The 27,291-nt window shown below is 40.1% G+C and overlaps 1 protein-coding gene across 7 annotated transcripts in view; it reads left to right on the top strand.

The window, feature by feature from the left end:
• LOC308628803 (rab5 GDP/GTP exchange factor) overlaps window positions 1-27,291 on the top strand; it is a 119,350-nt gene that overhangs the window by 53,881 nt on the left and 38,178 nt on the right. For 4 of the 7 annotated variants that reach the window (XM_081256110.1, XM_081256106.1, XM_081256108.1 and 1 more), the window contains exons 7-8: window positions 1,112-1,203; window positions 5,935-6,191. In XM_081256110.1, the coding sequence (XP_081112236.1) occupies window positions 1,112-1,203; window positions 5,935-6,191 (349 nt within the window). Of the gene's footprint in view, window positions 1-1,111; window positions 1,204-5,934; window positions 6,192-8,720; window positions 11,038-27,291 lie in introns of those variants that run through there. The other 3 variants (XM_081256112.1, XM_081256111.1, XM_081256114.1) reach the window with 1 other exon arrangement.

Below are 27,291 nucleotides of genomic sequence, written 5' to 3'. Positions count from 1 at the left end.
CAGAAAGAAAAGGAATGTGGTAAACTGACAGGAAGAAAAGGCTTAAGTCACCATCTTGCTTATTCATTTAAATCCAGGCAGCTTTAGATAAGAACCATGTTTGATATGTGAGACTGTTTAAATCTCCAAAATCTCCAAGGAACAGGAGGAAATTTCATTGTTTTCTCATTTCACTGCACTAACTCTCTTGTCAGGCAGGAAGCTGTGAGTATCCATATCAAGGCAGTTTGTGTCGTTTTTCCTCATTCCTACCACGGGTGCTCGTGATTTGATTCAGCCATTCCTCCAGTCGCATCTTTCTGCTACCACTGGGTTGCTAACACTTCGCAAAGCACCCACTCTTCCATGGCCAGAAGAGTGAGCCCCAGTGTTCTGCATTCCAATGGCAGCAAAACACTGAGGAAAGAGGCCGTCTACGTGTGGGAACAGGGCCAAGCCCGAGCATGATGAGGAGCTTCTGGAGGAGAGAGGCCTAGGAATTGCAAATGGGGTTCCCAGACAGCGGGGCTGGTAATGGTAGCTTTGTACTTGATAGTGTCTCACCGGAAGTGAGGAGTTGATCTTGGGAAGATGGAAGACAGAGCCAGAAGTAACTAGGTGGGCTTTGGACTGAGGTGCAGGGTGAGAGTGTTAGTCAAGCAAGTGGTGAGGGTCAGCAGCAGAATCTCTGGAGCAAAGGTTCTATGTGACCAGGAACCTCAGTGATCCAGGCAGAGGTGACACAGGCTTGTTGACCTCTTACTCAGGCTCTGATGTGCCTCAGAAGTCGAGGGCAGAGCCGAAAAGGCAACAGTAAGGCCAGGGAGCAGCAGAGGCTTCTCAGATCCTCATTCAAGTATCAAGTGCTTTTCAATCATAGTATAATCTCATTTCCACTGGTAAGATTGTCTTCTGCTCTATTGTGATAAGTGCAGAAGAGAAGCCTCGATTTAGGATTCCAGTTACTTCAGCACATCAGCTGAGCTCCTAGTATGTGCGTGCACCAAGGATTGCCTGATTAGTCAGTGGTGCCCCATCCCCATTCCCTTAACTGAGGAAATGGCAAGGTAATTGCTTACAGTCCATCCCTGGAACTTTTTTTCACTGTCTCTGTCTCTCTCTCTCTTGGTAGAGCCCTGCACTGGGTTACACCTCAGATGCTTTGTGTCCCTGTTAATGAAGAAATTCCAGAGGTGTCTGATATGGTGGTGAAAGCAATTACAGGTCAGTGAAACTGAGAGCTTTTATATTTGGATGTTTTTCCCTTGAAGTTAGCATTTGGCTTTATAAATCTATACTTATTTCAGTAAGTAAAAAGACAGTGTTCCTAAAGTACTTTTAAAATGCGAACTGCCAAAGCTATGTTGGAATGTGGTAAAAGTGATTTAAGAGTGTTAGTTTTATAAATTTGAAGCATGCAGATTGGCAGGTAAACCACTTTCCCCCTTCATTTTCCATGACTTATTTCTTGAGCATTGAACTAAAGTCAAATACAGCTAGGGTAAATTTCTTAAAACTCAGTTGCATTTATATATTCAAAATAATTTTGAGAGGTGGAATTGGTGAGGTAGGGTCATCCCCAAGCTAGAATTATATATTAAAATGATGCCTCTAGGGACTTCCCTGGTGGCACAGTGGTTAAGACTCTGACCTCCCAGGTTCGATCCCTGGTCGGGGATCTAGATGCCACATGCATGCTGCAGCTAAGAGTTCACATGCCACAACTAAGGAGCCCATGTGCTGCAACTAAGGAGCCAGTGAGCCACAACTAAGACCCAGCACAACTAAATAAATAAAATAAATAAATATATATATATATATATATTTTAAAGAAATCTAAGAAATCTTTGTCTATGACAAGATCATAAAGTTTAAAAAAAAATGATGCCTCTAATTGGTTGTTCATCAGAGATATGCTTTGAATTACTTTTCTGGTTTGTTCAAGAAGTAAGTGAAGTGCCCTAAATCGATGTGGCTCTGACATTCTGGACAGGTCCAGGCATCTAATGAGGTTTCTGTTTCTTATTCATAGGAATAATCCAGCAGAAGTGCAACACAAAAGTTTAAAAAAAAAAAAAGAAAAACAAAAAACCTCCTAATGGAGAAGACATCCAACTTGCCCAACTTCTTAATTAAGGAGAAGAGTTGGAAAGACTTCCTGCTTTAGAGATTGTTAATGAAATTCTGTTGGGAAGGAGAGCGGGCCAGCTGATGTTAGCCGTGCTGGAGGCGTGCCATTAAGTAGGCTCCGCTGGTTTTCAGAACCAGAGACTCAAGTTACAGGAAGAAATGGGGGGGTGGTGCTTAAGATACTCTCAGGGTTGGAAGGGAGGTGAGGCTGTCACAGAAACTTAGCTTCAAGGCCCCTCTAGGGACTGAATTATCTCCCAGTTAACATGATTCTTCCACTTTCTCAGGTTCTGCTTCTCGTTGTACGTCTTTGCATTTCAGCTCTCATTAAAAAATGAATTATTTTCTGTATTTCCCTGTGTAGAGTTTAATTGACCTCACTAAATACTGTCCACTTTGTTGTTCAGAGCTTTTCTTCTAGGCTACTCATGGGTCCCATGAATGACTACTTTGGGTCAAGACCCACCTCCAACCCCACCTTTTGCTCAGGGAACATCCGTAAGAGATCAAAGATGAAGCCTGAAACTTGTACTTAAGTTTTCCCCAAAAAATGGTTCTGAAGAACCTAGGGGCAGGACAGGAATAAAGACGCAGACGTAGAGAATGGACTTGAGGACACGGGGAGGGGGAAGGGTAAGCTGGGATGAAAAGAGAGAGTAGCAGTGACATGTATACACTACCAAATGTAAAATAGATAGCTAGTGGGAAGCAGCTGCATAGCACAGGGAGATGAGCTCCATGCTTTGTGACCCCCTCTAGGTGGTCACAAAGCATGGAGAGTGGGAGGGAGATAGGGAGGGTGGGAGGGAGCTGCAAGAGGAAGGAGATATGGGGATATATGTACACATATAGCTGATTCACTTTGTTATACAGCAGAAAGTAACACACCATTGTAAAGCAATTATACTCCAATAAAGATGTTAAAAAAAAGAATTTGAGAGGTAGAACATTTCTCTTGAGGCATCTAAGATGGTGTTTCAAGAGATCTTTTGATAGTAAAAATAACAGCCACAAAATTTTAAAAGCCTTCTTACTCTCTCGTCTTAGCCCCCTCTTCTTGCCAATCCAAGTGCAGACACATTCTGTCTCTGAGGACCAAAGTTTATATGATCACTTTCCTCCTACCCCAAACTTGTCAGCCTTAGAAAGGACAGTCTGTAACAATGGTCTTAAATATGGAGATAATCAGTGAAATTTCTCCAAATTGTCCTGTGTGCTACTAATCAGGACTGTCAGTTTTGTTTATAAATACACTGAGCTGAGGCCTTTGCCATTTCTGTTGACCTCTGTCTTCTAGTGGGTAGAACCCCCGGATGCTACTAAATATCCTGCAGTGCACAGGACAGTCCACTACAACAGAATTATCCAGCCCAGATGTCAGTAGTGCCCAGGTTGACTGACCTAGAAGTACAGCCTACTTTATTTTCAAAACCTCATTAAAGATAAGCCTGGACATCTGCTAAGATAGAGTACCCACACTCAACCCTATCTTTCATACTAATTAAAAGCCCTGAACAGAAGGTGCAAAGCAGTAACTGAGGACTCTGAAAAGTAAATAATAGCAGGTAGATTGGGAAGGGAACGTCATTACTAGAGGAACAACTAATACAGTGGTGAGTTTCCTGTTTTGTTTACTTTTCTTTCCACATCTCCTAGTTTAGACTTTAGCACAGTGCAAATCATGGAACTGCTCATTGGGGTGGGCGATCCAAAAACAAAAAGAAACTTCTCTCAGACTAAAGGATACTTAGGAAGGGTGGTGTTCACTACAAGATGAAGAGTGTGGGAGAAATCCCTTGGGTTTTCCCCTTTATTCTCCTTCCTTTTCCTTCTGTTCTCTTCCTTTTTACACTACTGGCCCTGCTCCTTGGCAGTGGCAGCTACACATGCATCCAGATAAAAAGTACAGATAGGCCTCGGAGATACTGCGGGTTCGGTTCCCGACCACTGCGATAAAGCAAATATCGCAATAAAGTGAGTCACACGAATTTTTTGGTTTCCTAGTGCATATAAAAGTTATGTTTACACTATACTGTAGTCTGTTCAGTGTGCAATAGCATTATGTCTTAAAAAACAATATACATACCTTAATTAAAAAATACTTTATTGCTAAAAATGCCAAAGCAGTTACTATGATAACATCAAAGGTCACAGATCATGATAGCAAATATAATAGTAATGAAAAGGTTTGAAATATGCAGGAATTACCAAAATGTGACACAGAGACATGAAATGAGCAAATGCTGTTGGAAAAATGGTGCTGAGAGACTTGCTTGATGCAGGTTGCCACAAACGTTCAATCTTTAAAAAGCACAATATCTGTGAAGCACAATAACATGATGTATGCCTGTAATTCACATTTCATTCATTTTAAAACTTAAAGAATGAAGATTAATGAGAAGATGGTTAAATGTTTGAAATAGAGAATGAAAACCAACAGTAAAAGGCAGCAGGCTAAATAGGATGAAAATGGTATAAAAAATATACATTTCCCCAGATCTTTTTGGTAATAAGTTCTATTTAAATAGAAAAAGAAAAAGAAATAGACTGAGACATGGTAACAATAATTACAACCCAGAATTAAAAGATTAAAGGAACTAAACAATAAAACAAAAATTATATCATTCATACAATAGACAGGTAAGTGGGGGAATAGAAATATTAATAAGTTACAATAAGGCCTCTGCACTGTCCAGTGTTCCTGTCCCACACACATTAGTCTTCCATGGCTGGTGGTCCTGTGAGGGTTTCCCCAGGTAGCTGACCTCAGGGATGAGAGCTAAGAGCAGAAAGAACTCTTTGGCATGTACCACCACCATCCCACGTAAATCTGGAACTTACATTCCTGCTAATGGCAAGAAATTGGTGTCAAATTAAGCTGCCTCAGCTCTTTTCTTTCATGATGTTCTAGACTGCAACAGATGTGTCCATCTCAAAGGCACACACCTGCCCTCCTCTTGTGTTGTTCTGACAGTGCTGAGTTTGTACTTGATTATTCCTCATTGCCTCCTAGTCTTTGTGACAAAGAATGAACTTATATGAGCCCACCAGATGGACTTAGTGGTAGTTAAGGGCAGTGAAATAATTTTTTTCTGAGAGAAATAAAATATTGTTTATGAGGTTAAATGTATACCCATGCTCATCCTCTCTGCTAACCAGCAGGTTATAAGTGTCATAAAGGTGTTGTAGATATTCGTTGCTAGTGGAGATTTACATGCCGTGAGGACTGGCCACCGTGGACCTCCATGTGATGGATTTCAGCCGCTTGCACTTTGATATCCAGTACAGAGATGCCTTGTATCAATATAATAGCCACATTTCTAAAAAGCATTATGCAAAAGAGGCCTTCTAAACTGAGTTTTACAATGTATTAAGAGGAAAAAAAACAGTAAAGAGACTGCTTATTTCTCTGTGGAGCTCATAAACACTTTACCATCATGATTAAAAGAATGGGCTTTAGAGTCAGATAGACTTGGCTTCAGATCCCCCCTATGTCCCTTTTTATTGTATGATCTTGGGCGAATCACTGAACCTTTCTGAACCTCAGTTCCCTTAATAATAATAGTGCACATGCATAATCTGGGGATGGAGAGAAATATGCTTGTAGAGCACAGTGAGTAGGGCCTGGCTCATCGTCATGTGTTCCCTAAGTGTGAGCTAGTATCTACTGTTGTTACAGTCTAAGTTTTTCATATACTAAGTTAACTGGAGGAGAAGCGGTTAGTGAGGGTACCTCTGTAACTTAATAGGTAAAATCTGATTATCCTAATGCCTCTTTGATGTAATGACTTTCTCACTGGAAGCAACATCTTTTCTCCTTTACAGATATCATTGAAATGGATTCGAAGCGTGTGCCCCGGGATAAGTTGGCCTGCATTACCAAGTGCAGCAAGCACATCTTCAATGCCATCAAGATCACCAAGAACGAGCCAGCTTCAGCTGATGACTTCTTACCCACTCTCATCTACATTGTTTTGAAGGGCAACCCCCCACGCCTTCAGTCCAATATCCAGTACATCACCCGCTTCTGCAACCCAAGCCGACTGATGACTGGAGAGGATGGCTACTATTTCACCAACCTGGTGAGTGTTTGATTTCTTGGTGTTGTGGACAAGAAGCAAGAAGGTATTTATTTTAAGGATGTGACAGGTCACTCACAGGCCTGTGACACATTAGTGCTCCTGAGTTGAGGGGTCAGCCTAGCTGAGGATGTTTGCTTGGTGTCACAGAGCACTTGTGACCAGGCCATGCACACATGCCACCTCCTGGGACTTGGCCGTTGTGGTTCCCCTACAGGACGCATGACAGCCACATTGAGGAGTCTCTGCTGCTGCTGGGCATTTGCCTGTGGGCTACTGGGTGTAAGAGCCATTCACTTAGTTGGTTGTTTCAACCATGAGTAAGTCAGATCTTGGACTGATTACTTTATTAAAAGACTTAATATTTATTTTTTGTTTTATTTTTACAAGTTACGTCTTAAAACTGAATACTGGGCTATTTTAAGAAAGCATCAGGTTAGAGGATGTGAAATGATTTTCAGCTATTGTTTTTCTACAGTGCTAGTTAACTCTAGGCAGAACAGTAGTAAAGTATGCGCATCTAAGTTATAAGGCAGAATACTTCCTTTTACTGACTGCTGGACTACTGCTTGTTTGCTTTAGGCTACATTTATTGTCAAGCCAGTGAATTTGAGCCTCGAGACACCCTGTGTTCTCTGTTTCCTGTGCTGGAAGTTGTACAGGGTGATAGGTAGGCAGGGGAGGCCAGGTTACATAAGGAAGCATTTCTGGTGAATTGTCTAAAAAAGATGGGTACTTGAATCACCTACACTCTGCAGCTTCCCACCCCCCTGACCTACAGCCTTAACTGTGTTTGCATCTTCTTTCTTCATCCTTTTCTTGCCTGACTCAGAGTCTGGCTTCTACTCCCACTGCCCCAGTGAAGCTGCTGTGGCAAAAGTAAAAAAATCTGCCAGTTGCCAAATCCCATGGGAACTCTCAGTTTCACTTCACTTCTTTAACACTCCTTAGGACTTCTTCCTTCTGGAACTTCTCATGTGCCTTGGCTTCCACAATTCCACTCCATCTTCCTGGTTCTTCTTAGGCCTCGTGTCCTCCACTTCCCCTCAAATGCGTTATTCCCTGGGGTTCTGTCCTCTGTGCATCTCTCTCCCTAGACTGTCTCCTCTGGTTGTAATTCTGCCGGTCACCTGTACAGTGAGGACCCGCAGGTCACCTGTTTTGACCTCACACTGAGCTCCACTCCCAGCTGTTGCGCCTCAGATTTCTGAAAGTGCTTTCCCATCAAATGTTTCTTTCTTTCCCAATATACACTGTGTCCATTAGCGGCGGTACCGCACGTCTACTCCCCTAAGCCAGGAACGTTAGAATTGTCTAAGACGCCGCCTCTTTCCAGCTAACGGGCTGCAGCGATTCCACACACATAGTGTGAGCCCATGGGGAAGGGTCAGACGGGCACATTCTCATCAGATGAGTCTGTTGAAATAGATTTGCTAAATATTCTTTAAGGAGGTGATTCGCTTTTTTATGAATAATAAGGTAAGATCCCATGAATGAGTTTCTCAGAAGAAATTCTGAGAGCTGCCTATTTTCTCCTGTTTATAATGCATGTTTTCCTTATGAAAATAGCTTTTTTTAAAAAAAGTGTGAAAATGGTATGTGCTCCTTGTAGAAAAATTTAATTAATATAAGAAAGTATAACTACCATGTCTGTGTCACTCAACATTTGCATTTGTTGTACTAATAATTGCTACCATTTATTCATTGCTTACTACAGACCTGTGCGCTAAGCATGTTACATGTGTTATGTTGTTTAATTCTCACAATAAATCTGGGTGGTATTTCCCCCATTTTACAGATGCGGAAACCACAGAGAGCTAAGGTAACTTTTCTAGGGTCACACAACTCTGGGCTGTCAAAGTGACAGAGGTGGCAATTCACTCAGGCTGTCTGATTTCTAAGCTTATTCTTTTAACCATTTGATGTTAAAATATCTCTTTGAGGACCAGAGATCTGTGTGCCACACCAGTACCTGAGGACATGCTCAGTGGCTGGCCGTGCACTGGGTGGGCCTTGTGGAGCTGGCACGGCCTCAGAAGCAAAGGGCCTTAGGGGGCATGGCCCCCAGATCCTTGGCCCTGGAACTCCTGGCCACAACAGGGATTCCTCTGCCCTGCAGCATGGCAGGGAAGCAGAGAGCCTCTGACCTCAAGGAACCACACAGGAAACTCTGTGATAACCGTTGCAGAACAAATACTGAAGGTGCCTCTTCAAATATTTCACTCTGTACAAGACCCTAGAACCTGCGAACAACCCAAGGAGAGGACGGAATTTCTCACAGACTCGATGAAGATGACAATTAGATTTAATTTTTTTTTTTTTTAAGGAAGAAACGTATTATTGCAGATGGGAGTATAAAGGAAACAACATGAGTGGCTATGAAAGTCCATGGAGGCTCAGGAGATTATTTTGTCGACTTTTGATTCTGTTTTAAATTCTCCATGATAAAAGGATTTTTAACATTCTATTTGAATATTTGTAGCTTTCCTCATACAACTATAATAAATAACATTCTCTTCTTTATATTTATAGTGTTGTGCCGTGGCTTTCATTGAGAAATTAGACGCTCAATCTTTGAATTTAAGTCAGGAAGATTTTGATCGATACATGTCTGGCCAGACTTCTCCCAGGAAGCAGGAATCTGAGAATTGGTCTCCTGATGCTTGCTTAGGTGTTAAGCAGATGTATAAGAATTTGGATCTCCTGTCTCAATTGAATGAACGGCAGGAAAGGATTATGAATGAAGCCAAGAAGCTTGAGAAAGACCTAATAGATTGGACGGATGGAATCGCAAAAGAGGTTCAAGACATTGTTGAGAAATACCCGCTTGAAATTAGGCCCCCAAGTCAGTCTTTAGCTTCTATTGACTCTGAAAATGTTGAAAATGATAAACTTCCTCCACCGTTGCAACCTCAAGTTTATGCAGGATGATGAAAATTTACATGGATAGTATTTATTTGAGCCTAAATTATAGCCAGCCCTTACTACAGTCCACTGATTGGGGTCTAGAGTATAACTTAATTGCTTATAAATATCAGAGCATTTTTAAGGGTACAGTTTGTGGGGATTGTTTTGTTCATTTTTTTGTTTGTTTTTCCTGTCTGGGGAGACTTAGTAAAAAAGTACTATTTATTTGAGTCACTGAATAGATTCATTTAAGACTTGTTTGAAAGTTTTGTCTGCAAATCTGTTTTTTCTCCATGATCTTCCTGCGTGCTTTCTCTGTGGCATTCAGTGTGTTTTGGATTTGGTTAAATAATTGCCTTTTAAAGGATAAAACAAATGAATGCTACAAAAATGTATGTTTAAGAAAATACAATGGTACCACTGTTCTACAGTTTGAAATAATTTTATAATTGTAAAGATAGAAGATATATTGCTAAGTAAATATGTAAAATTGTAAATATGTAAAAAAAAAGGAATGGTGTCTGCTGTGCATGGCATTTCATCTGTTAATTTTTTTTAGTTTAAAATGAAGTATATTGAATGTTTGCCTTTAACACCATTTTATTTCGTTTGCCCCACTAAAATGACTCTAGAAGTATTTAGATATACTCCCCTAAAATGTTAACTCCATCGTTACAATGTGTTAGCCCTAACTTTGAGGTCCTGTACAGTCAGAGAATGTGACACTATTGAGGTTGAGGGTACTTTTTAGGTCATAGAAAGTTACTGAAGTAACTTGTCAATTGAATGCGGAACCATGCTTTCGGCACCTCTTTCCTCCTTTCATTCAGCAAATATTTACTGAGCGCTTGGTAAGGGAGGTGGCCCTGGGTCTGGGTCAGAAGACAGGACTGAATAGGTCTCTGCAGATGAGAGCTGATGGGGAATCCCTCTGAGCTTTAAAGTGCAGGGGGGCCTTTCTGCCTCCATGGTGTAATTTTGATTTTATGGACAACCCAGACACACATCATATAAGCGTCTTTCAGGATTTCTCAACCTCGGTACTATTTGGAGCCTGAGGATTTTTTTGTTTGAGTGCCACCCCATGCATTGTAGGGTGTTTAGCGGTGTCCGTGGCCTCTACACCCACTAGATGCTAGTAGCAACCCCCCCAGTTGTGAAAAATCGTCTCCAGACATTGCCAAATGTCTCCTGGGGGACAGAATTGCCCCCAGTTAGGAACTACTGATCTACTTTGTAAGCAAAGGAGTTTTCCTCCTGGTGGGTAATATGATGTAACCAAAGAATATTGCACTAAATGCACAGTATAACGTGAACTGATAGCTTATTCAGTGAGGCTTTACAGCCCCTGGCAGCGTGGAGCCTTTTCTAATCCTAATGGAACCTTTCATAACCTAAATACACCATTACGATCCTCCTTGCATTCAGTGATTTCGACAGATTCTCAGTGTACCTGTGAAATTGTAATTCCCAGGGCACCATTTTTGAACAAGATAACATCACACAAGCAGTTAAGAAAGCTTCCTTTGCTTTTCCAGTATCTTTCTAATGGTGTACCACAAATCTGTAGTGCAGTAGTTTTAGAATAAAACTGGGGTGGGTATAAAACTTTTCACCCTTTACTTAAATTAACATATAAAATCCATCACGTTGACACATCTATTGTCCTAAAGCACTGAAGACATGAAGCAGTTAACTGAGTCAGCTGATAGCCAAGCTGACTTGGAATGTAATGAGTTACCATCAAATACAGGGAGAATCTGCTCATAGAAACCTGGGCCCAGATGGTCTTCGTAGAAAGCTTTCCTCTTTTTTCTTTTCTATGTACTTTCTAGGTGCTAATCCAGGTACCCACACTCTTAATTCTCCTGGGAATATACCGTTCTTTTAGTCATTGTACATTATGTTTGTTAAATAAAATGCATATCAGCCTCCCCAAAAAGCTGTCTTCTCGACTTCTTACCTATGTTTAAAGTAAATTGTTGAACTGGTTTTTTTGTATATATCTCATATTGGTTGAGTTCTTCATATTTGGACTCTTATATTTCTCTTAAGTCAGCATCAGTACTATGGCCAGAGTTTCTGTTTTCTCAACAAGGAAGTATTGATATTTTATGTACTATAAATATGATTAGAATAAACTTTTGGAACAGAAGTCCTTATCAATAAAGTTTCCTGATCCATTCCTCTTCCAAATAGGTTAATTCTTGGTTCTTCATCTTAGGAAAATATACATTATTAGTATTCTCATGTTATAAAGGTTTCCCTTTTAAGCCACAGCCATCATTATCATACTTAAAAATGAAACAGGCATTAAATTAATTAAAATTAAGAACAAGAGAAGGATGTTTGCTGTCACTACAATTAGCCTTTTTCTGACGCAGTCAGAAAAAGTCACTTAGTCTTCAGACAGAAATAAAGGGGGTTAATCTAATCAATATAGGGTTATTATAGCATGGTGTTTGAGGACATGGACTCCAGCTAAAAGGCTTGGATTTGGTTTTGAATTTAGACTCTGCCACTTAACTTATTAGCTCTTTGGCCGTGGGCACGCCTCTCATGTTTCACATTCCTCATCTGTGAAATGGGGGTAATAATGGTACCTGCTTCAAAGGGTTGTGAGGATTAAATGACTTAGAAGAGTACCTAGCAATGCTAAGTGCTCAAGTGATCACTGTTACTTGTACATGACTTTTATATGTAGAAAACCTAAGAACTGATACTGAAACTTTATTAAATTTTACTAAGTGGTGAGATAAGAAATACTAAAATAGTGATCAAAAGTAACTAAAAGGGCTTCCCTGGTGGCGCAGTGGTTGGGAGTCTGCCTGCCGATGCGGGGGACACGGGTTCGTGCCCCAGTCTGGGAGGATCCCACATGCCGCAGAGCGGCTGGGCCCGTGAGCCATGGCCACTGAGCCTGCGCGTCCGGAGCCTGTGCTCCGCAACGGGAGAGGCCACAACAGTGAGAGGCCCGCGTACCGCAAAAAAAAAAAGTAACTAAAAAATGACTTTTCTATATTCTCATTACTAGCCAGTTAGCAAATTATAATGGGAAAATTTTATTCACAATAGGAACAAATATAAATCACCTATAAGTAACACGAGCTTTTAGCATTTATATGAAACAAAATTACAAAATTGAGTGAGAAACAAAAGAATAAACATACACAGGGCTTGTGCCCAGAAGTTCCCTGCACTTGGACTTTAATGCTCTATCTTGGCCATTTTGGAATTCTTAATTTTATCTTTGAATTTGTGCTTTCAAGTGAAGCCTGATGGGACAGTGGAGCCTGATGGGGGCTTGGAGTCCAACTCATGCACAGTCCTGTCTCCCCCTTCTCAAACCCCAGGCTGGGTTCTTGGTCTCCCTGCTCCCACCCTGTGGACACTCTAGCCAAGGCCTGGGCACTCAGGAATGGTTGGGGCTGGGTGTGCATGCCTGTGGTGTCTTGGGCCAGGGCATGAAGGTGCATCTGGCTGTTAGCTAGCTGGCCATTTGGGAGGGAGTTGGTGGTGAGGACAGACCTCTCGGCCACCCCTGATTCAGCATGCTCCTTGGAGAAAAGCCTGAATCCAGGACTGGGGAAGGAAAGAAACAATGAGAAAGTCCCAGCAAAACAAAGATACAAGGAAGAAATAAGGGGACATCCCTGGTGGCACAGTGGATAAGACTCCATGCTTCCAATACAGGGGGCTCGGGTTAGATCCCTGGTTGGGGAACTAGATCCCACATACATGCCGCAATTAAGAGTTCACATGCCACAACTAAGGAGCCCACGTGCCGCAACTAAAGAGCCGGCAAGCCACAACTAAGAGCCCTGGAGCCGCAACTGAGGAGCCTGCCTGCCTCAACTAAGACCCGGCGCAAATAAATAAGTAAATAAATAAATAAAATCTTAAAAAAACCCAAACAAATGGAAATGTTAGAACCGAAAACTACAACAACTGGAATTTTTAAAAAACCCAAAACCTCACGGATGGGCTACATATCAGAAGGGAGATGACAGTGAAATGAATTTGCGAACTGAAGATAGATCAATAGAAATTACCCAATCTGCTAAACACAAAATAGACTGAAATTAAAAAGTGATAGCCTCAGGGGCCTCTGGGACAATAATGAGAGATCTAACATTCTTGTCATCGGAGTCCCAGAAGGAGAGGAGAAAACGTCTATGGCTAAAAAAATATTAAATAGTGTCTGAAAGTTTACCAAATTTGGCCAAAGGCATAAACCTATAGATTCAAGAAGCTGAGTGAACCGCAAACAAGATAACCCAAAGAAATCCATGCAAAGAAAGACACATCACAAACTTCTCCAAATTAAAGGCAAACAAATCTTAAAAGTAGTTATCAAGGACACATTACCTATAATGGAGCAATGACTTGCATGACATTGGATTTCTCATCAGAAACCATGGTGCCTAGAAGGAAATGCTGACAATGATGTGGAGAGAGTGAATCACTCATACAATCCTGATGGAAATCTAATGTAGTAAAACTACTCTGGAAAATAGTTAACTTCTTATAAACCAAACATGTAATTATCATACAACCCACCAACTGCATTGTTGGACTTTTATCCCAGAGAAGTGAAAACTTACATTCACACAAAGGCATATACACAAATGCTCATCACGCCTTTATTCATGTTAACTCCAAACTGGAAACAATCCAAATATCCTTCAACAGATGAATGATTAAACAAAGTGTGGTACATTCATACAATGGAACACTATTCAGTAATAAAAAGAATGAACTACCGAAAAAACTGCTTGGTTGGATCTCAAAGGATATATACTGAGTGGAAAAAAAAACAATCTCAGAGGATTACATATTGTATGAGTCCATTTATACACATAATTTTTAAAATATATAATTTAAAATGACAGTTATAGAGATGGGGAACAGATTAGTGGTTTACAGGGATTCAGAATAGGGTGAGAAGGGAGCTGAATGTTATCATAAGAGAACAGCACAATGGATTCTTTGGTGTGGAATCGATCTGTGTCTTGTCTGCAGGGGTGATTACACAAATGTACACATGTGATAAAATTGCCTAGAGCTAAACCACTATATTAGGCAAAACTGGTGAAATCTGTAAAAAACCAGTGTATTGCAGTGTAAATTTCCTGGTTGTGGTATTGTCCCATAATTATGCAAGACGTTACCACTGGAGGAATCTATTATTTCTTACTCCTACATGTGAATCAATGATGATCTCAAAATAAAAAGTTTAATTTTTAAAATCTAAAATCATGTAGAAAAATGCTAAATGCCCATTAGGTGATGAATGGATAAACAAAAATGGTATATCCATTCAATGGAATACTATTCGGCCATTAAAAAAAGAATGAAATACTAATACATTCTACAGCATTGATAAACTTTGAAAACATTATGGTGAGGGAAAGAAGCCAGACATAAAATAGCACATATTGTATGATTCCATTTATATGAAATGTCCAGAATAGGCAAATTCATAGAGACAGAAAGGAGATTAGGTTGTCCGGGGCTGGGTGGAGGGGAGAATGGGAGTGACTGCTAAGAGATACAAGGTTTCTTTCGGGGGTGATGAAAATGATCTGGAATTAGATAGTGGTAAGGGTTTCCCACAACTTTGTGAATATACTCAAAACATTGAATTGTACACTTCAAAAGGATGAATTTTATGGTGAGTTGTGTTTTCATAAAGCTTTAAAATATCAGAATGGCAGCTATGGATCTCATTGTTAGCACCTAAAATTTTTTCCGGACAAATCCTCCAGGCTGAATTGTGGCATTAAGATTTCTGTCTTCCGCAAAAAAACAAACAAAAAAAAACCAGTGGGTTTTGGGCTTCCCTGGTGGCGCAGTGGTTGAGAGTCCGCCTGCCGATGCAGGGCACACGGGTTCGTGCCCCAGTCCGGGAAGATCCCACATGCCGCGGAGTGGCTGGGCCCGTGAAACATGGCTGCTGAGCCTGCGCGTCCGGAGCCTGTGCTCCGCAACGGGAGAGGCCACAACAGTGAGAGGCCCGTGTACCGCAAAAAAAAAAAAAAAAAAAAAAAAAATTTCTGTCTTGACTTCAGGATACTAAAAGTTGATGTGCTTTAAGGAAAATGCACTGAGCATAATTTTAGCAGCTTTCCTTTTGTTTTCTTAAAGTTCCCCTGGTGATTTTGCTAAGATATTTATAGGAATAAATATTTGCTAAAAAAAGAAATATGTTAGCAAAGAATACAAACATAAATGGAAGTTAAATAGGCACTTTGCAGAGAAAGTGGATGCTAAAAGTTGATTTCTTTTGCTTAAATAAAAATTAAGTTATGCAGATACAAAAAATATATGTATGTATGCCAGCAGTGAACAGGTAGAATCAAGTATAAAACACACTACTATTTATAAATGTTCAAAAAAACAATTTATTAAGGTATAAATATAATAATACATGTTCTGGACATCAATGCTGAAAACTGCAAAATGCTGATGAAGAAATCAAAAAAGAGCTAAATAAATGGAGAGACATACTGTGTTCATAGATTGGAATACTCAACATAGTAAAGATAGCAATTCTCCCCAAACTTCTATAGGTTTAATGTAATTCCTATCAAATTCTAGCAAAATTTTTTATAGATATAGATGAGCTTATTCTAAAATTCAAATGAAATGGCAAATGAACTAGAACAGCTAAAAGAAATTTGAAAAAGAAGAGTAAAGTGGGAGGAATCACTCTATCCAATTTTAAGATTTGCTATATATTTATAGTAATCTAGACAGTACAATATTAGTGGATAGACACATAGATCAATGGAAAAGAATAAAGAACACAAAATGGACACATACAAGTATGACCAATTAATTTTTTCCAACTGATATTTGACAGAGGTGTAAGCAATTAAATGGAAGAAGGACAGACTTTCAACAAATGGTGCTATAGCAATTGGACATCCATTGGCAAAAAAAAAAAAAGAACTTCCACCTAAATATACGTTATAATTTCTATAATACTTTTAGAAGAAAACAGAAGAAAATCTTTGGAACCTTAGGGCGAGGCCAAGAGAATCATAATCCAAAAAGAAAAAAATTGATAAAACTTAAAATTTAAAACTTTTGCTGTATGAAAGACCCTGTTAATAGAGTTAAAGGACTAGCTAGAGACTGAAAGAAAAATATTTGCAAATTACATATTCAACAAATAACTAATATCCATGGTAAATATACAAAGAACACTCTGAACTCAACAGTTTAAAAAGAATTCAGTTAGAAAATGGGCAAAAGTCTTGAAAAGAAACTTAACCAAAGAAGATATATACAAGGCCATTCAATGGGGAAAGAACATAGTGCTGAAACCATAAAAGTCCCAGAGGAAAACATAGGGGTAAGCTTTTTGACATTGGTCTTGGTGATGATCTTTTGAATTTGGCACCAAAAGCAAAGGCAACAAAAGCAAAAATAAACAAGAGGGACTACCTCAAATGAAGAAGCGTGTACACAGCAAAGGAAACCATCAAGAAAATTAAAAGCAACCAATGGAATAGGAGAAAATATTTGTAAATCATATATTTGATAAAGAGTTAATATCCAAAATACATAAAAAGTTCATACAACTCAATTGCCAAAAAAAAAAAAAAGAACCAAACAATTCAACAACAACAACAAAAATGGGCAGAGAACCTGAATAGACATTTTTCAGAAGTGGACATACAAATGGCCAAAAGATACATAAAGGTACTCAACATCATTAATCATTGGGGAAATGCAAGTCAAAACCACAATGAGCTTTCATCTCATACCTGTTAGAATGACTTATTAAAAAGACAAATATGTGTTAGCAAGTATGTGTAGAAAAGGGAACCCTTGTTCACTGCTGGAGGGAATGTAAATTGGTTCAGTCACCATGGAAAATAGTATGGGGTTCCTCAAAGAATTAAAAATACAACTACTTTATGATCCAGCAATTCCACTTCTGGGTATATATGTGAAGGAAATGAAATTAGCATCTTGAAGAGATACCTGTACTCCTGAGTTCACTGCAGCATTATTCACAATAGCTAATACATGTAAACAAGGTAAGTGGCCAACAAAGAATCAATGGATAAAGAAAATGTGGCACATATACACAATGGAATATTATTTGGTCATAAAAAGGAGATCCTGGGACTTCCCTGGCCGTGCAGTCGTTTAGACTCGCATTCCCAATGCAAGGGGCCCAGGTTCAATCCCTGGTCAGGGAACTAGATCCTGCGGGCCGCAACTAAGACCGACACAGCCACATAAATAAAATTTTTTTTTTTAAAAAAGGAAATCCTGTCATTTGCAACAACATGGATGAACCTTGAGGGTATTATACTAAGTGAAATAAGTCAGAAAGACAGATACTGTATGATCTCACTTATATTTGAATCTAAAACAGCTGAATTCATAGAAAGAGTCAGTGGGCGCCAGAGGCTGAGAGCTGGGGGAAATGGGGAGATGTCAAAGGGTACAAACTTCCAGTTATAAGATGAATAAGTTCTGAGGATCTAACGTAAAGCTTAGTGATTATAGTTAACAATGCTGTATTGTATACTTGAAAGTTACTGAGAGAGTAGATTTTAAATATTCTCACCAAAAAAAAAAGGGTCATTATGTGAAGTGATGGATGTGTTAACTATATTGTAATCATTTCACAATATTCATATTGTATCAAATCATCATGTTGTACACCTTAAACTTACACAATGTGATATGTCAATTATATCACCATGAAGCTGGGGGAGAAAAAGAAAGACAAATTACCAATACAAATATGAAAAAAAAATTAAGTACTTTTTCAAATAAGAAAATGTAAGAAAATTCAAACATTTAAAAATACAACAAAGGACATGAACAATTCACCATTTAGACTTAAAAACGGACAACAGATGAAAAATATTAAACCTCATTAATAATCAAAGAAATAGAAAATAATTCAATAACAAAATTAATGTTTTTCTTGTCAAATCAGCAAAGGTGAACATCTTATGGCAAATATAGCATTTTATGACTATGAATGTCCAGAGAAATGTACCTCATTGATGAAAGCACAAATTATAACATTTGCCGAGAGCAGATCAGGGCTGCGTGTCAAGAGCCTTAAAAATCTTTTTACTTTTCTGGCACAATAATCCTATTTCTATAAAGCTATGCTAAGAAAATAATTTTTAAAAATTTATATAAAAATATTAAGTACAGAAGTTAAAAAATTCAGTGTTTAAAGTGTGTAGAGGGGAATGTTTTAATTAAAGAATAATTATGAAGATAGCTATCCTTGCATAATATTAAGCATAGTTCCAAATTTGTTTTAAAATCCCAAGCAATGCTAGAGAAAAAAAAGAAATACAGCAAAATCTCATCAGTAGTTACCATTGGGTTAGGGGATTACAGATGGTTTTAATTTTCCTTTTTAATGTTTTCTAAGTTTTCCTAACTTTATACAATACCATGGTTGTTTAGTCATCAGAAAACAGGAAAAAATTATTCTCAGAGTATAAAAACAAAAGCTCCAAACCACTGCATGACACAGAATTGTAATAATACACATTAGCTCTTAAAGGGAGAAGTTTGTTTTAAAAGTGACACAGCTGTCTCTGAACAGGGTTTCCCAGGCAACCTCCCAGTGGTTGCCAATACAGAATGCCACCTCTAGGGGTGGCATCACCCTCTTGGAAGGTTCTAAGGCCTGCCTCTCTTTAAAAGAATAATGAGTTGTCTGCAGGGATAGGTATCTGGTTTAAATTTCCTCTACAGAAGTACACACCTGCTGCATGGTTTCCCTGCCAGAAGAAAATTGCTTGTTCCCTTAATAAAAAGTCAGTGAAGCTGAAAGAAATCTAGTTTCTTGGATTTGGAGTGGCAGCCGGAAGACTGGTAAGCATTCTTAAATATAGAGGAATCTCCTCTAAGCACTAAGAAGAGTCTGTCGTCAGAAATAACCTGCAATTCTGGTGGCATCTGCTCTGGGTGGTGGACAGGCGGGATGCAGGAGGAGTCTGGTCATTTTCTCCTGATTTGGAAAGTGAGGGGGTGATGTACACGGTCACTATTTCAAGTGGAAACTTTTTCTTAGTACTTTGTAAATAAGAGTGACTCATTCTGAAATGAACCCTTTCTGTGTGTTTAAGTGAACCAGTCAGCAGGGGGCTGGACGAGGTAGTCTGTGGAAGGGTCTTCCTTTAAACCATATTAATTCTCTGCCCTAAATATAGGTGGAGTCCAGGCTACATATATAGAACAGTGCTGGTGGGACTGTAAAAAGGCACATGTCCTGGACTTTGCCTTCAGCCTATTTACAATCCAGTAGAAATAGGAAGCTGTAAAAATATGAGAAGTCAAATAGCTCAAGACTTAAATGAGTGTAAGATACATTGAAAGTGACAAAGCACCAAATGTGGATATAACTGCCCAGTGGAGTAATTATAGCATCTCACATGTATTCAGCTGTTATGTACAAGGTACCCTTAAGCAAGCCTGTAAAATGTATTACTTCTTGAATGTGTCTAATAAACCTAGTCTAGCAGGAATAGTAATAGATAGCCTTAATTAGTGCTTAATACGGTGCTAGGCACTGTGCTAAGTGCTTCACCTAGAACAATACATTTAATCTTCTCAGGTACCCTGCGGGTAAGTATTACTATTACCCTGAGGCATGAAAAGGAAGCTGATGCACAGAGATGTGAGTGTCTTGCCCGAGATCACAGAGCTGAAGTGGGAAGCCAGGATTCAAATCCAGGCCTCTAGCTCCAAAGCCCCACTCTTTTTAGTTTTTTTTTTTTTTTTTCACTTTTTATTGTGGTAACAACACTTACCGTGAGATCTATCCTTTTAACGTGAGATTTATCCTCTGAACAATTTTTTGTTAAATTTTGTACGTGATTTTTGACTCTAGGTAGTGTTGCACAGCAGATCTCTGGAGCTTATTCTTCATCTTGCTTAACTGAAACTTTACGCCTATTGATGAATAACTCCCTATCTCCCATTTCCCCAGCCCCTGGTAACCTCCGTTTCCCATCTTCGATTTTATGAATTTGGCTCTTTTAGGTACCACCTGGAGGTAGAATCAGGCAGTACATGTCTTTTTGTGTCTGGCTTATTTCATTTAGCATAATGTCCTTAAGGTCCATCCATGTCCCATATTGCAGAACTTCCCTTTTTTGAAAAAAATCTTTTTTATTTTTAATTTATTTTATTGAAGTATAGTTGATTTACAGTGTTGTGTTAATTTCTACTATACAGCAAAGCAATTCAGTTATACATATATATACATTCTTTTTCATATTCTTTTCCATTATGGTTTATCACAGGATATTGAATATAGTTCCCCGGGCTATATAGTAGGACCTTGTAGTTTATCTGTTTTATATATAATAGCTTGCACAGAATTTCCTTATTTTTTTAAAGCTAAGTAGCATTCCATCGTTTGTATACACATTTTCTTTATTCATTCATTTGTTGGTGGACGTTTAGGTTGTTTCCACGTCTCAGCGATTGTGAATAGTGCTGCAGTGAACACGGCAGTGCAGATATCTCTTCAATATCTTGATTCTATTTTTTTAATATGTATACCCAGACGTGCTGGATCATATGGTGGGTCTCTTTTTAATTCTTTGGAACCACCGTACTGTTTTTCATAGCAGCCACCCCGTTTTACACCTGCACAGAGTTCCCACTTCAAAGCACCATTTTATACCAACTCTCCCCAGAGAACTGAGAAGGGAGAGGATGGTAGGCATTGGTGCTTTAGACCTTGGGCTTCAGGAAGATAATGAGATTTGAAGAGATTTTATTAGAGAAAAGTTGAAGGGGAGAGAATTTTTTAAGTGGGACATGGCTGAGAGGTTCTTAGTTATTAGGCAATTAGGATTACAGCATTTCAAGCTGTAATATTTGATTCATGTTTTAAGAGAATTTGTCACTTTCAGCCATGAATTTCCAGTCGACCATGGGATGCAGCCTTGAGTTTCTCACAGCCTAAAGCAGGGGTCAGAAAATATGGCCGGCAGCCAAATCTGGCCCACCAACTGCTTTTGTAAATAAAGTTTTATTAGAACACAGCCACGCCCATTCATTCTGTTGCTTTCATGCTGCATGGCAGAGATGAACAGTTACAGGAGAGACCCCATGGCCCGTAAAGCCTAAAATATTTTTTGCTAAAAAGTTTGTTGACTCTGGCCTAATGTAGTACAGTAATTGTTATTTTTCCTCCTAAATTTTTTATTTTGAAAAGTGTCAAATCTACAGAAATATTGCAAGAATACGATAATAAACAACCTACGTGCCCTTCTCCTTGATTCAATCCTTAACATTTTGCTGCATTTGCATGCGCTCCTCTCTCTCTCCCTCCCTCCCTCTCTCCCTTCCTCTTTCTCTTTCTCCCCTGCTGCCCGTCCCCCCACCATGCACATGTAATCACTCTCTGACTACAGTATTTGAGAGTTAGGTGCAGGTATAATAATTTAATATCCCTAAATACATTAGATACATATCTCCGAAGAATAAGGACAGCCTTTTACATAACAACAGAAATTTAACCTTGAGGCAATAAACAGACCAACTCCAAATTCTCCAAATAATGTCTTTAATAGACTTTTTTTTAAAATCCAGTTTCCTGTGCAGGATTAATCACTCATTTAGCAGTCATGTCTCTAGTCTCCTTTAAACAATTGCATAGCCTTATTTGTTTGGGTTTGTTTTCCCAGCTTTATTGAGGTGTAATTGACACATAAAATTGTAAGATGTTTAACGTGTACATCAGGTTGATTCGACATACATAAACATTGTGAAAGGATTATTTTTTGTTTTTCATGACATTGATACATTTGAAGAGTGTGGGCTTGATGTTTTACAGAATGTCCCTCATCCTGGATTTGTTTGATCATCTCCTGGTGACTAGATTCGGGTTTTAGCGTTTGGGAATACCAAAGAGGGGATACGCACCCATCAGGAGCTGTGATTTTTAGTGCAGGAAAACTGCCCCAACGGTGGTAGTTAAACAGGTTTGAATTGCTAAAGACCCAAAATGACAGGACTCAAAATGGCAATGCTTACAAATCTAGAGTTTATCTCAGGAAAAGGGTACAAGATAGCAACAGATATTAATGTAAGGAAAGGTATCACAGCCAAAGGCTGTCACTGTATGAGCACAACACCTGGGCACAGGGACCCTGTTCATGTAGAGTCCAAATGTGCACACAGATTCCCAATGTTTGCAATCATTTGAGGGGTTAGTATTCCCTTAAACAGACAGCTGCTCCATCCAGTAATACCAGCACAGACTTTTTTTTTGTTTTTTTGCGGTACGCGGGCCTCTAACTGTTGTGGCCTCTCCCGTTGCAGAGCACAGGCTCCAGACGCGCAGGCTCAGCGGCCATGGCTCACGGGCCCAGCCGCTCCGCGACATCTTCCCAGACCGGGGCACGAACCCGTGTCCCCTGCCTCGGCAGGCGGACTCTCAACCACTGCGCCACCAGGGAAGCCCCCAGCACAGACTTTTTTATACTTGACTGTTCTTTTCCTCCCTGATCCGTGACAATCTATCATTGATTTTTTTGCCCCTCCCAACAAAATCTACCTTTTCTCATGTACCGTATATTGTTTCTCATGGGAGTATAGGTTAGAGTCTTTGTCTCTGTTATTTCAGGTTCCAAGCATTTTGAGGATATAACCAATCTCCTTTTCTTGGGTCATGTGCTTTGACAGATATTGGTTCCCAGTAGGAGGAATCCCTCGACAGGGCCCAGGTGTTTGCAGTGGGGAGCACTCTGGTCTGGTTTAAAATCTGTCCAATACTTGTGACTTGGATTTTAGGGAAAAAATGGTTAGCACTCAGCTGTGGGACCAAAGTCGTGGCACTCTGATAGGTTGCATTTGCCAGTAAAAATTCCATCCACTGAGATGCCTCTCCTGTAAGTGCAGAGCCTGGGCTTCTGCTACGAGAATTCCTGGCCATTGTGCCTGGGTCGCCCTGACACGGACCCAGCTGTGTTGATATGCCAGCTGTTCCCACTGTGGGAAGCTCACACACCCCTGTCCTTCCTCCTGGAATAGGATGCCTTTGAGGCAACGTGTGCTCCGAGGCCTTTTTCATCAGTCTGTTTGAATCCTCATTCAGAGTGATTTCCACCTGGCCAACTACGCCTAGCCCAGTTTCTTATATTCCCAGGGCTCTTTCAACCCTCAGACATGTGGTAGCCATTGAGCACTAATTGCTTTAGTACAGTTAGGAAATAAACATGAAACTCGAAAATGTGGAGTCCCCCCAGGGTAAGATCAATGGAGTACTCCCTCCTAAATAGACTTTGTTTTCTTCTTCCAGTTTTATTGAATTATAATTGACATATGGTGCTGTATAAGTTCAAGGTGTACAGCATACTGATTTGATGTACACACATCATGAAATGATACCACAATAAGTTTAGCAAACAGCCATCATCTGGTATAGATACAACATTAAAGAAATAGAAAAAAGTGATTTTTTTCCTTGTGATGAGAACTCTTAGGATTTACTCTCAGCATTCATATATAACATCCAGCTGTGTTAATTATATTTATCATATTGTGCATTATATCCCTAGTACTTATTTATCTTATACCTGGAAGTTTGTACCTTTTGACCTCCTTCATCTTAATGCCCCTCCCCCAACCCTTGCCTCTGGTAGCCACAAATCTGATCCCTTTTTCTATGAGTTTGTTTTTGAAGTATAATTGACCTACGACACTATGTTAGTGCCTGGTACACAACATAGTGATTCGATGTTTCTATACATTTCAAAATGATCACCACGGTAAGTCTAGCTGTCCTCTGTCACCATACGAAGATATTACATAGTTATTGACTATATTCCTAAATACACTGTGGTTTGCATATGGCGCAGTGTTCGTCATAACCATCTGTGTGCATTTCTGGCTTTTCATTCTCAGGAAGGTAGGCCCACCAAATTATACCTAATTCTTTTCCTTTTGTCAGTGATTCAAATGTCCCAATTGCCCCTCCACTTCCTTATGTTTTTTCCATCCACAACGAGAGAGCTATTTTTACACATAATGACAGATGGGTCCTGTAGCGGATAACCTTCTACCTTTATATTTTGGTACTTTTCTTAAACCTTCATCAACACAATTAATACCCACACAAATTTTTATTTTTATTTTTGAAATATTTATTTATGTATTCGGCTGCACCAGGTCTTAGTTGCAGCACGTAGGATCTTTAGTTGCGGCATGCGAACTCTTAGTTGTGGCATGTGGGATCTAGTTCCCCGACCAGGGATCGAACCCATGCCCCCTGCATTGGGAGCACGGAGTCTTAGCCACTGGACCACCAGGGAAGTCCCAATACCCACACAATTTTTTTTTTTTAAAGTTTATTTATTTATTTTTTAAATTAGTTTCTGCTTTATAACAAAGTGAATCAGTCATACATATACATCTGTTCCCACATCCCTTCCCTCATGCATCTCCCTCCCTCCCACCCTCCCCATCCCACCCCTCCAGGCGGTCACAAAGCACCGAGCTGATCTCCCTGTGCTCTGCGGCTGCTTCCCACTATCTATCTACCTTACGTTTGGTAGTGTATACACGTCCATGCCTCTCTTTCGCCTTGTCACAGCCCACCCTTCCCCCTCCCCATATCCTCAAGTCCATTCTCAAGTAGGTCTGCGTCTTCATTCCCGTTTTGCCCCTAGGTTCTTCATGACATTTTTTTTTTAAATTCCGTATATATGTGTTAGCATACGGTATTTGTCTTTCTCTTTCTGACTAACTTCACTCTGTATGACAGACTCTAGGTCTATCCACCTCATTACAAATAGCTCAGTTTCGTTTCTTTTTATGGCTGAGTAATATTCCATTGTATATATGTGCCACATCTTCTTTATCCATTCATCCGATGATGGACACTTAGGTTGTTTCCAGCTCCGGGCTATTGCCCACACAATTTTTTAAATAAACTTTTTTTTAAAGGACAGTTTTAGGTTTACAGAGTGACCATGCAGTGTTCGTTCAGATCATCACTGATTGGTATACTCTGAGTTTAACCAGGGAAATGTTCCCACAGGCTGCTTCCCAACACAGATCTAGCGTACTAACCTACACAGAGGAGATGGGAACTCACAGGCATAGCCACACTTGTCCTGGTCCAGATGGTCACACAGTCAGGCCTCCCGCCTGTGCCTCCGTTGTGAGGACGCAGACCACCCCAGCAGTTCACGAGGTACCAGATGCTGTCAGCTCACTTGTCTTTTTAATTTGGTGGAATGTATACATAACATACAATTGACCATTTTCCAGTGTATAATTCAGTGGCATTAAAGTACATTCACAGTGCTGTGCAGCCATCACCACTACCCATTTCTAGAACTTGTTCATCATCCCAAGCAGAAACTCTGTACCCATCAAACAGTAACTCCTCACTCCCCACCCCCGCGGGGGCCCCTAGCGACCTCTATTCTACTCTCTGTCTTAATCAATTTGCCTATCCTAGTGGCTTCATGTAAGTGAAATCATGCAGTACGTATTCTTGTGTGTCTGGCTTATTTCATTGACCATAATGTTTTCAAGGCTCATCGTGTTGTAGCACGTGTCAGCACTTCATTCCTTTTTAAGATTATATTCCATTGTATGTATATATCATTTTCTTTATTCATCCGTTGGTAGACATTTAGGTTGTTCCTGCATTTTGGCTCTTGCAGATAATGGTGTGATGAATATTGATATACAAGTATCTGTTTAATTCCTGCTTTTAATTCTTCTGGATGTGTACCTAGGAGGAGAATTGCTGGATCATACGATAATTCTATGTTTAACTTTCTGAGGCCAAACTGTGTTTCACAGCGGTTAGATCGCTTGTTGGAAGAGGTTTTGGTAAACAGGTCTTTGCCCCAAGGATCCTGGGAGTGAGAACTAAGAGACCATATTTATTCTCTTGCTCTAAGCTTCTCACAAGTCATCAGATTAACAGCAATTTATTCTCTCCCTCTCCCTCAGCAGCAATCTCATCTTCTTCCATATATCATTAATTTCAATCCACTTGTTTTCCCCCTCTGAAGCAGGACCCTCTGGTTTCCCACTGGGCAAGTTGTATGGGTGGCAGCAACAGGACGAAACACAGAAGGGCCTCTGCTTCTTGTCATCTCAAGGTTCTGATTGGATAAGTGCAGAGAAATACAACTATCCCATCCACTAGGCATTTCAACAGTCATCTCCAACGTGGCAGGGTGTGGGGAATGGACCATCAGTCCCATCAATCCCTTTGGAATTCCTGCAGTTAGGTCCAAATTAATAGACGTGGTATCTAGTCAGGAAATATTCCAGCCTCTGGAGCCCTTAACTGTAGTTCCAGTGCAAAGACTACAGGTCTAATATTGAAAAAGAAAACTGGGTACAGCAGGGAAGACTCCTATGAAGATTTCTCTATCATGGCTCCCCCCACCCCAGTTCCACTATAAGATCATAGTGGGTAAGGGAGACACCACCACAGTGTACATTAAAAAAAAAATCACATATTCCAACTTTTAACCAGACTTCAATTTTGATCACTCTCAGTAGCATCCTCATAGCCCCCTAGATTAATTCTGTTGCCCCTAAGGGGCTCATGAGCAGGCCTAGGCAGTACTGCAGCTGCTCCTGTGCCCAATAGAATTAGAAAACTTATTCTTCCACCCCTGGTCATTTCACCCACACATGGGTAAAGGCCTTAGGAACCCCACAGGGAGTTAAGAGACCCCAGCCTTTATGTCAATCTTCTTCCATCATGGCCTTGATTTTTTTTTTAATAAGAAATGTCAATTTTTTTTTTTTTTCTTTTTGCGGTACGTGGGCCTCTCACTGCTGTGGCCTCGCCTGTTGCGGAGCACAGGCTCCGGATGCGCAGGCCCAGCGGCCATGGCTCACGGGCCCAGCCGCTCCACGGCATGTGGGATCTTCCCGGACCGGGGCACGAACCCGTGTCCCCTGCATCGGCAGGTGGACTCTCAACCACTGCGCCACCAAGGAAGCCCCGTCAATTATTTTAAAATTTGAAATAATCTCGATCTTAAGGAAAATTTGCAAGTATGGGACAAAGAACTACTGCCTTTATATTAAAAGTGGGTATTTTGGAACTCAATGCTGTAGGCTCATTGGAAACTTTTTCTTTCTGAAATTTCTCTAAGCCTTGGGATTTTACATCCTAGGGGCTTTGAGGAGACAGTTGTGGGAA

This window comes from Mesoplodon bidens (genome assembly GCF_964165515.1).
Source record: "Mesoplodon bidens genome assembly, chromosome: 15".
Classification (NCBI taxonomy): domain Eukaryota; kingdom Metazoa; phylum Chordata; class Mammalia; order Artiodactyla; family Ziphiidae; genus Mesoplodon; species Mesoplodon bidens.
Note: the sequence above shows the minus strand (reverse complement) of the source record. Positions and strands in the feature narration are given on the sequence as shown.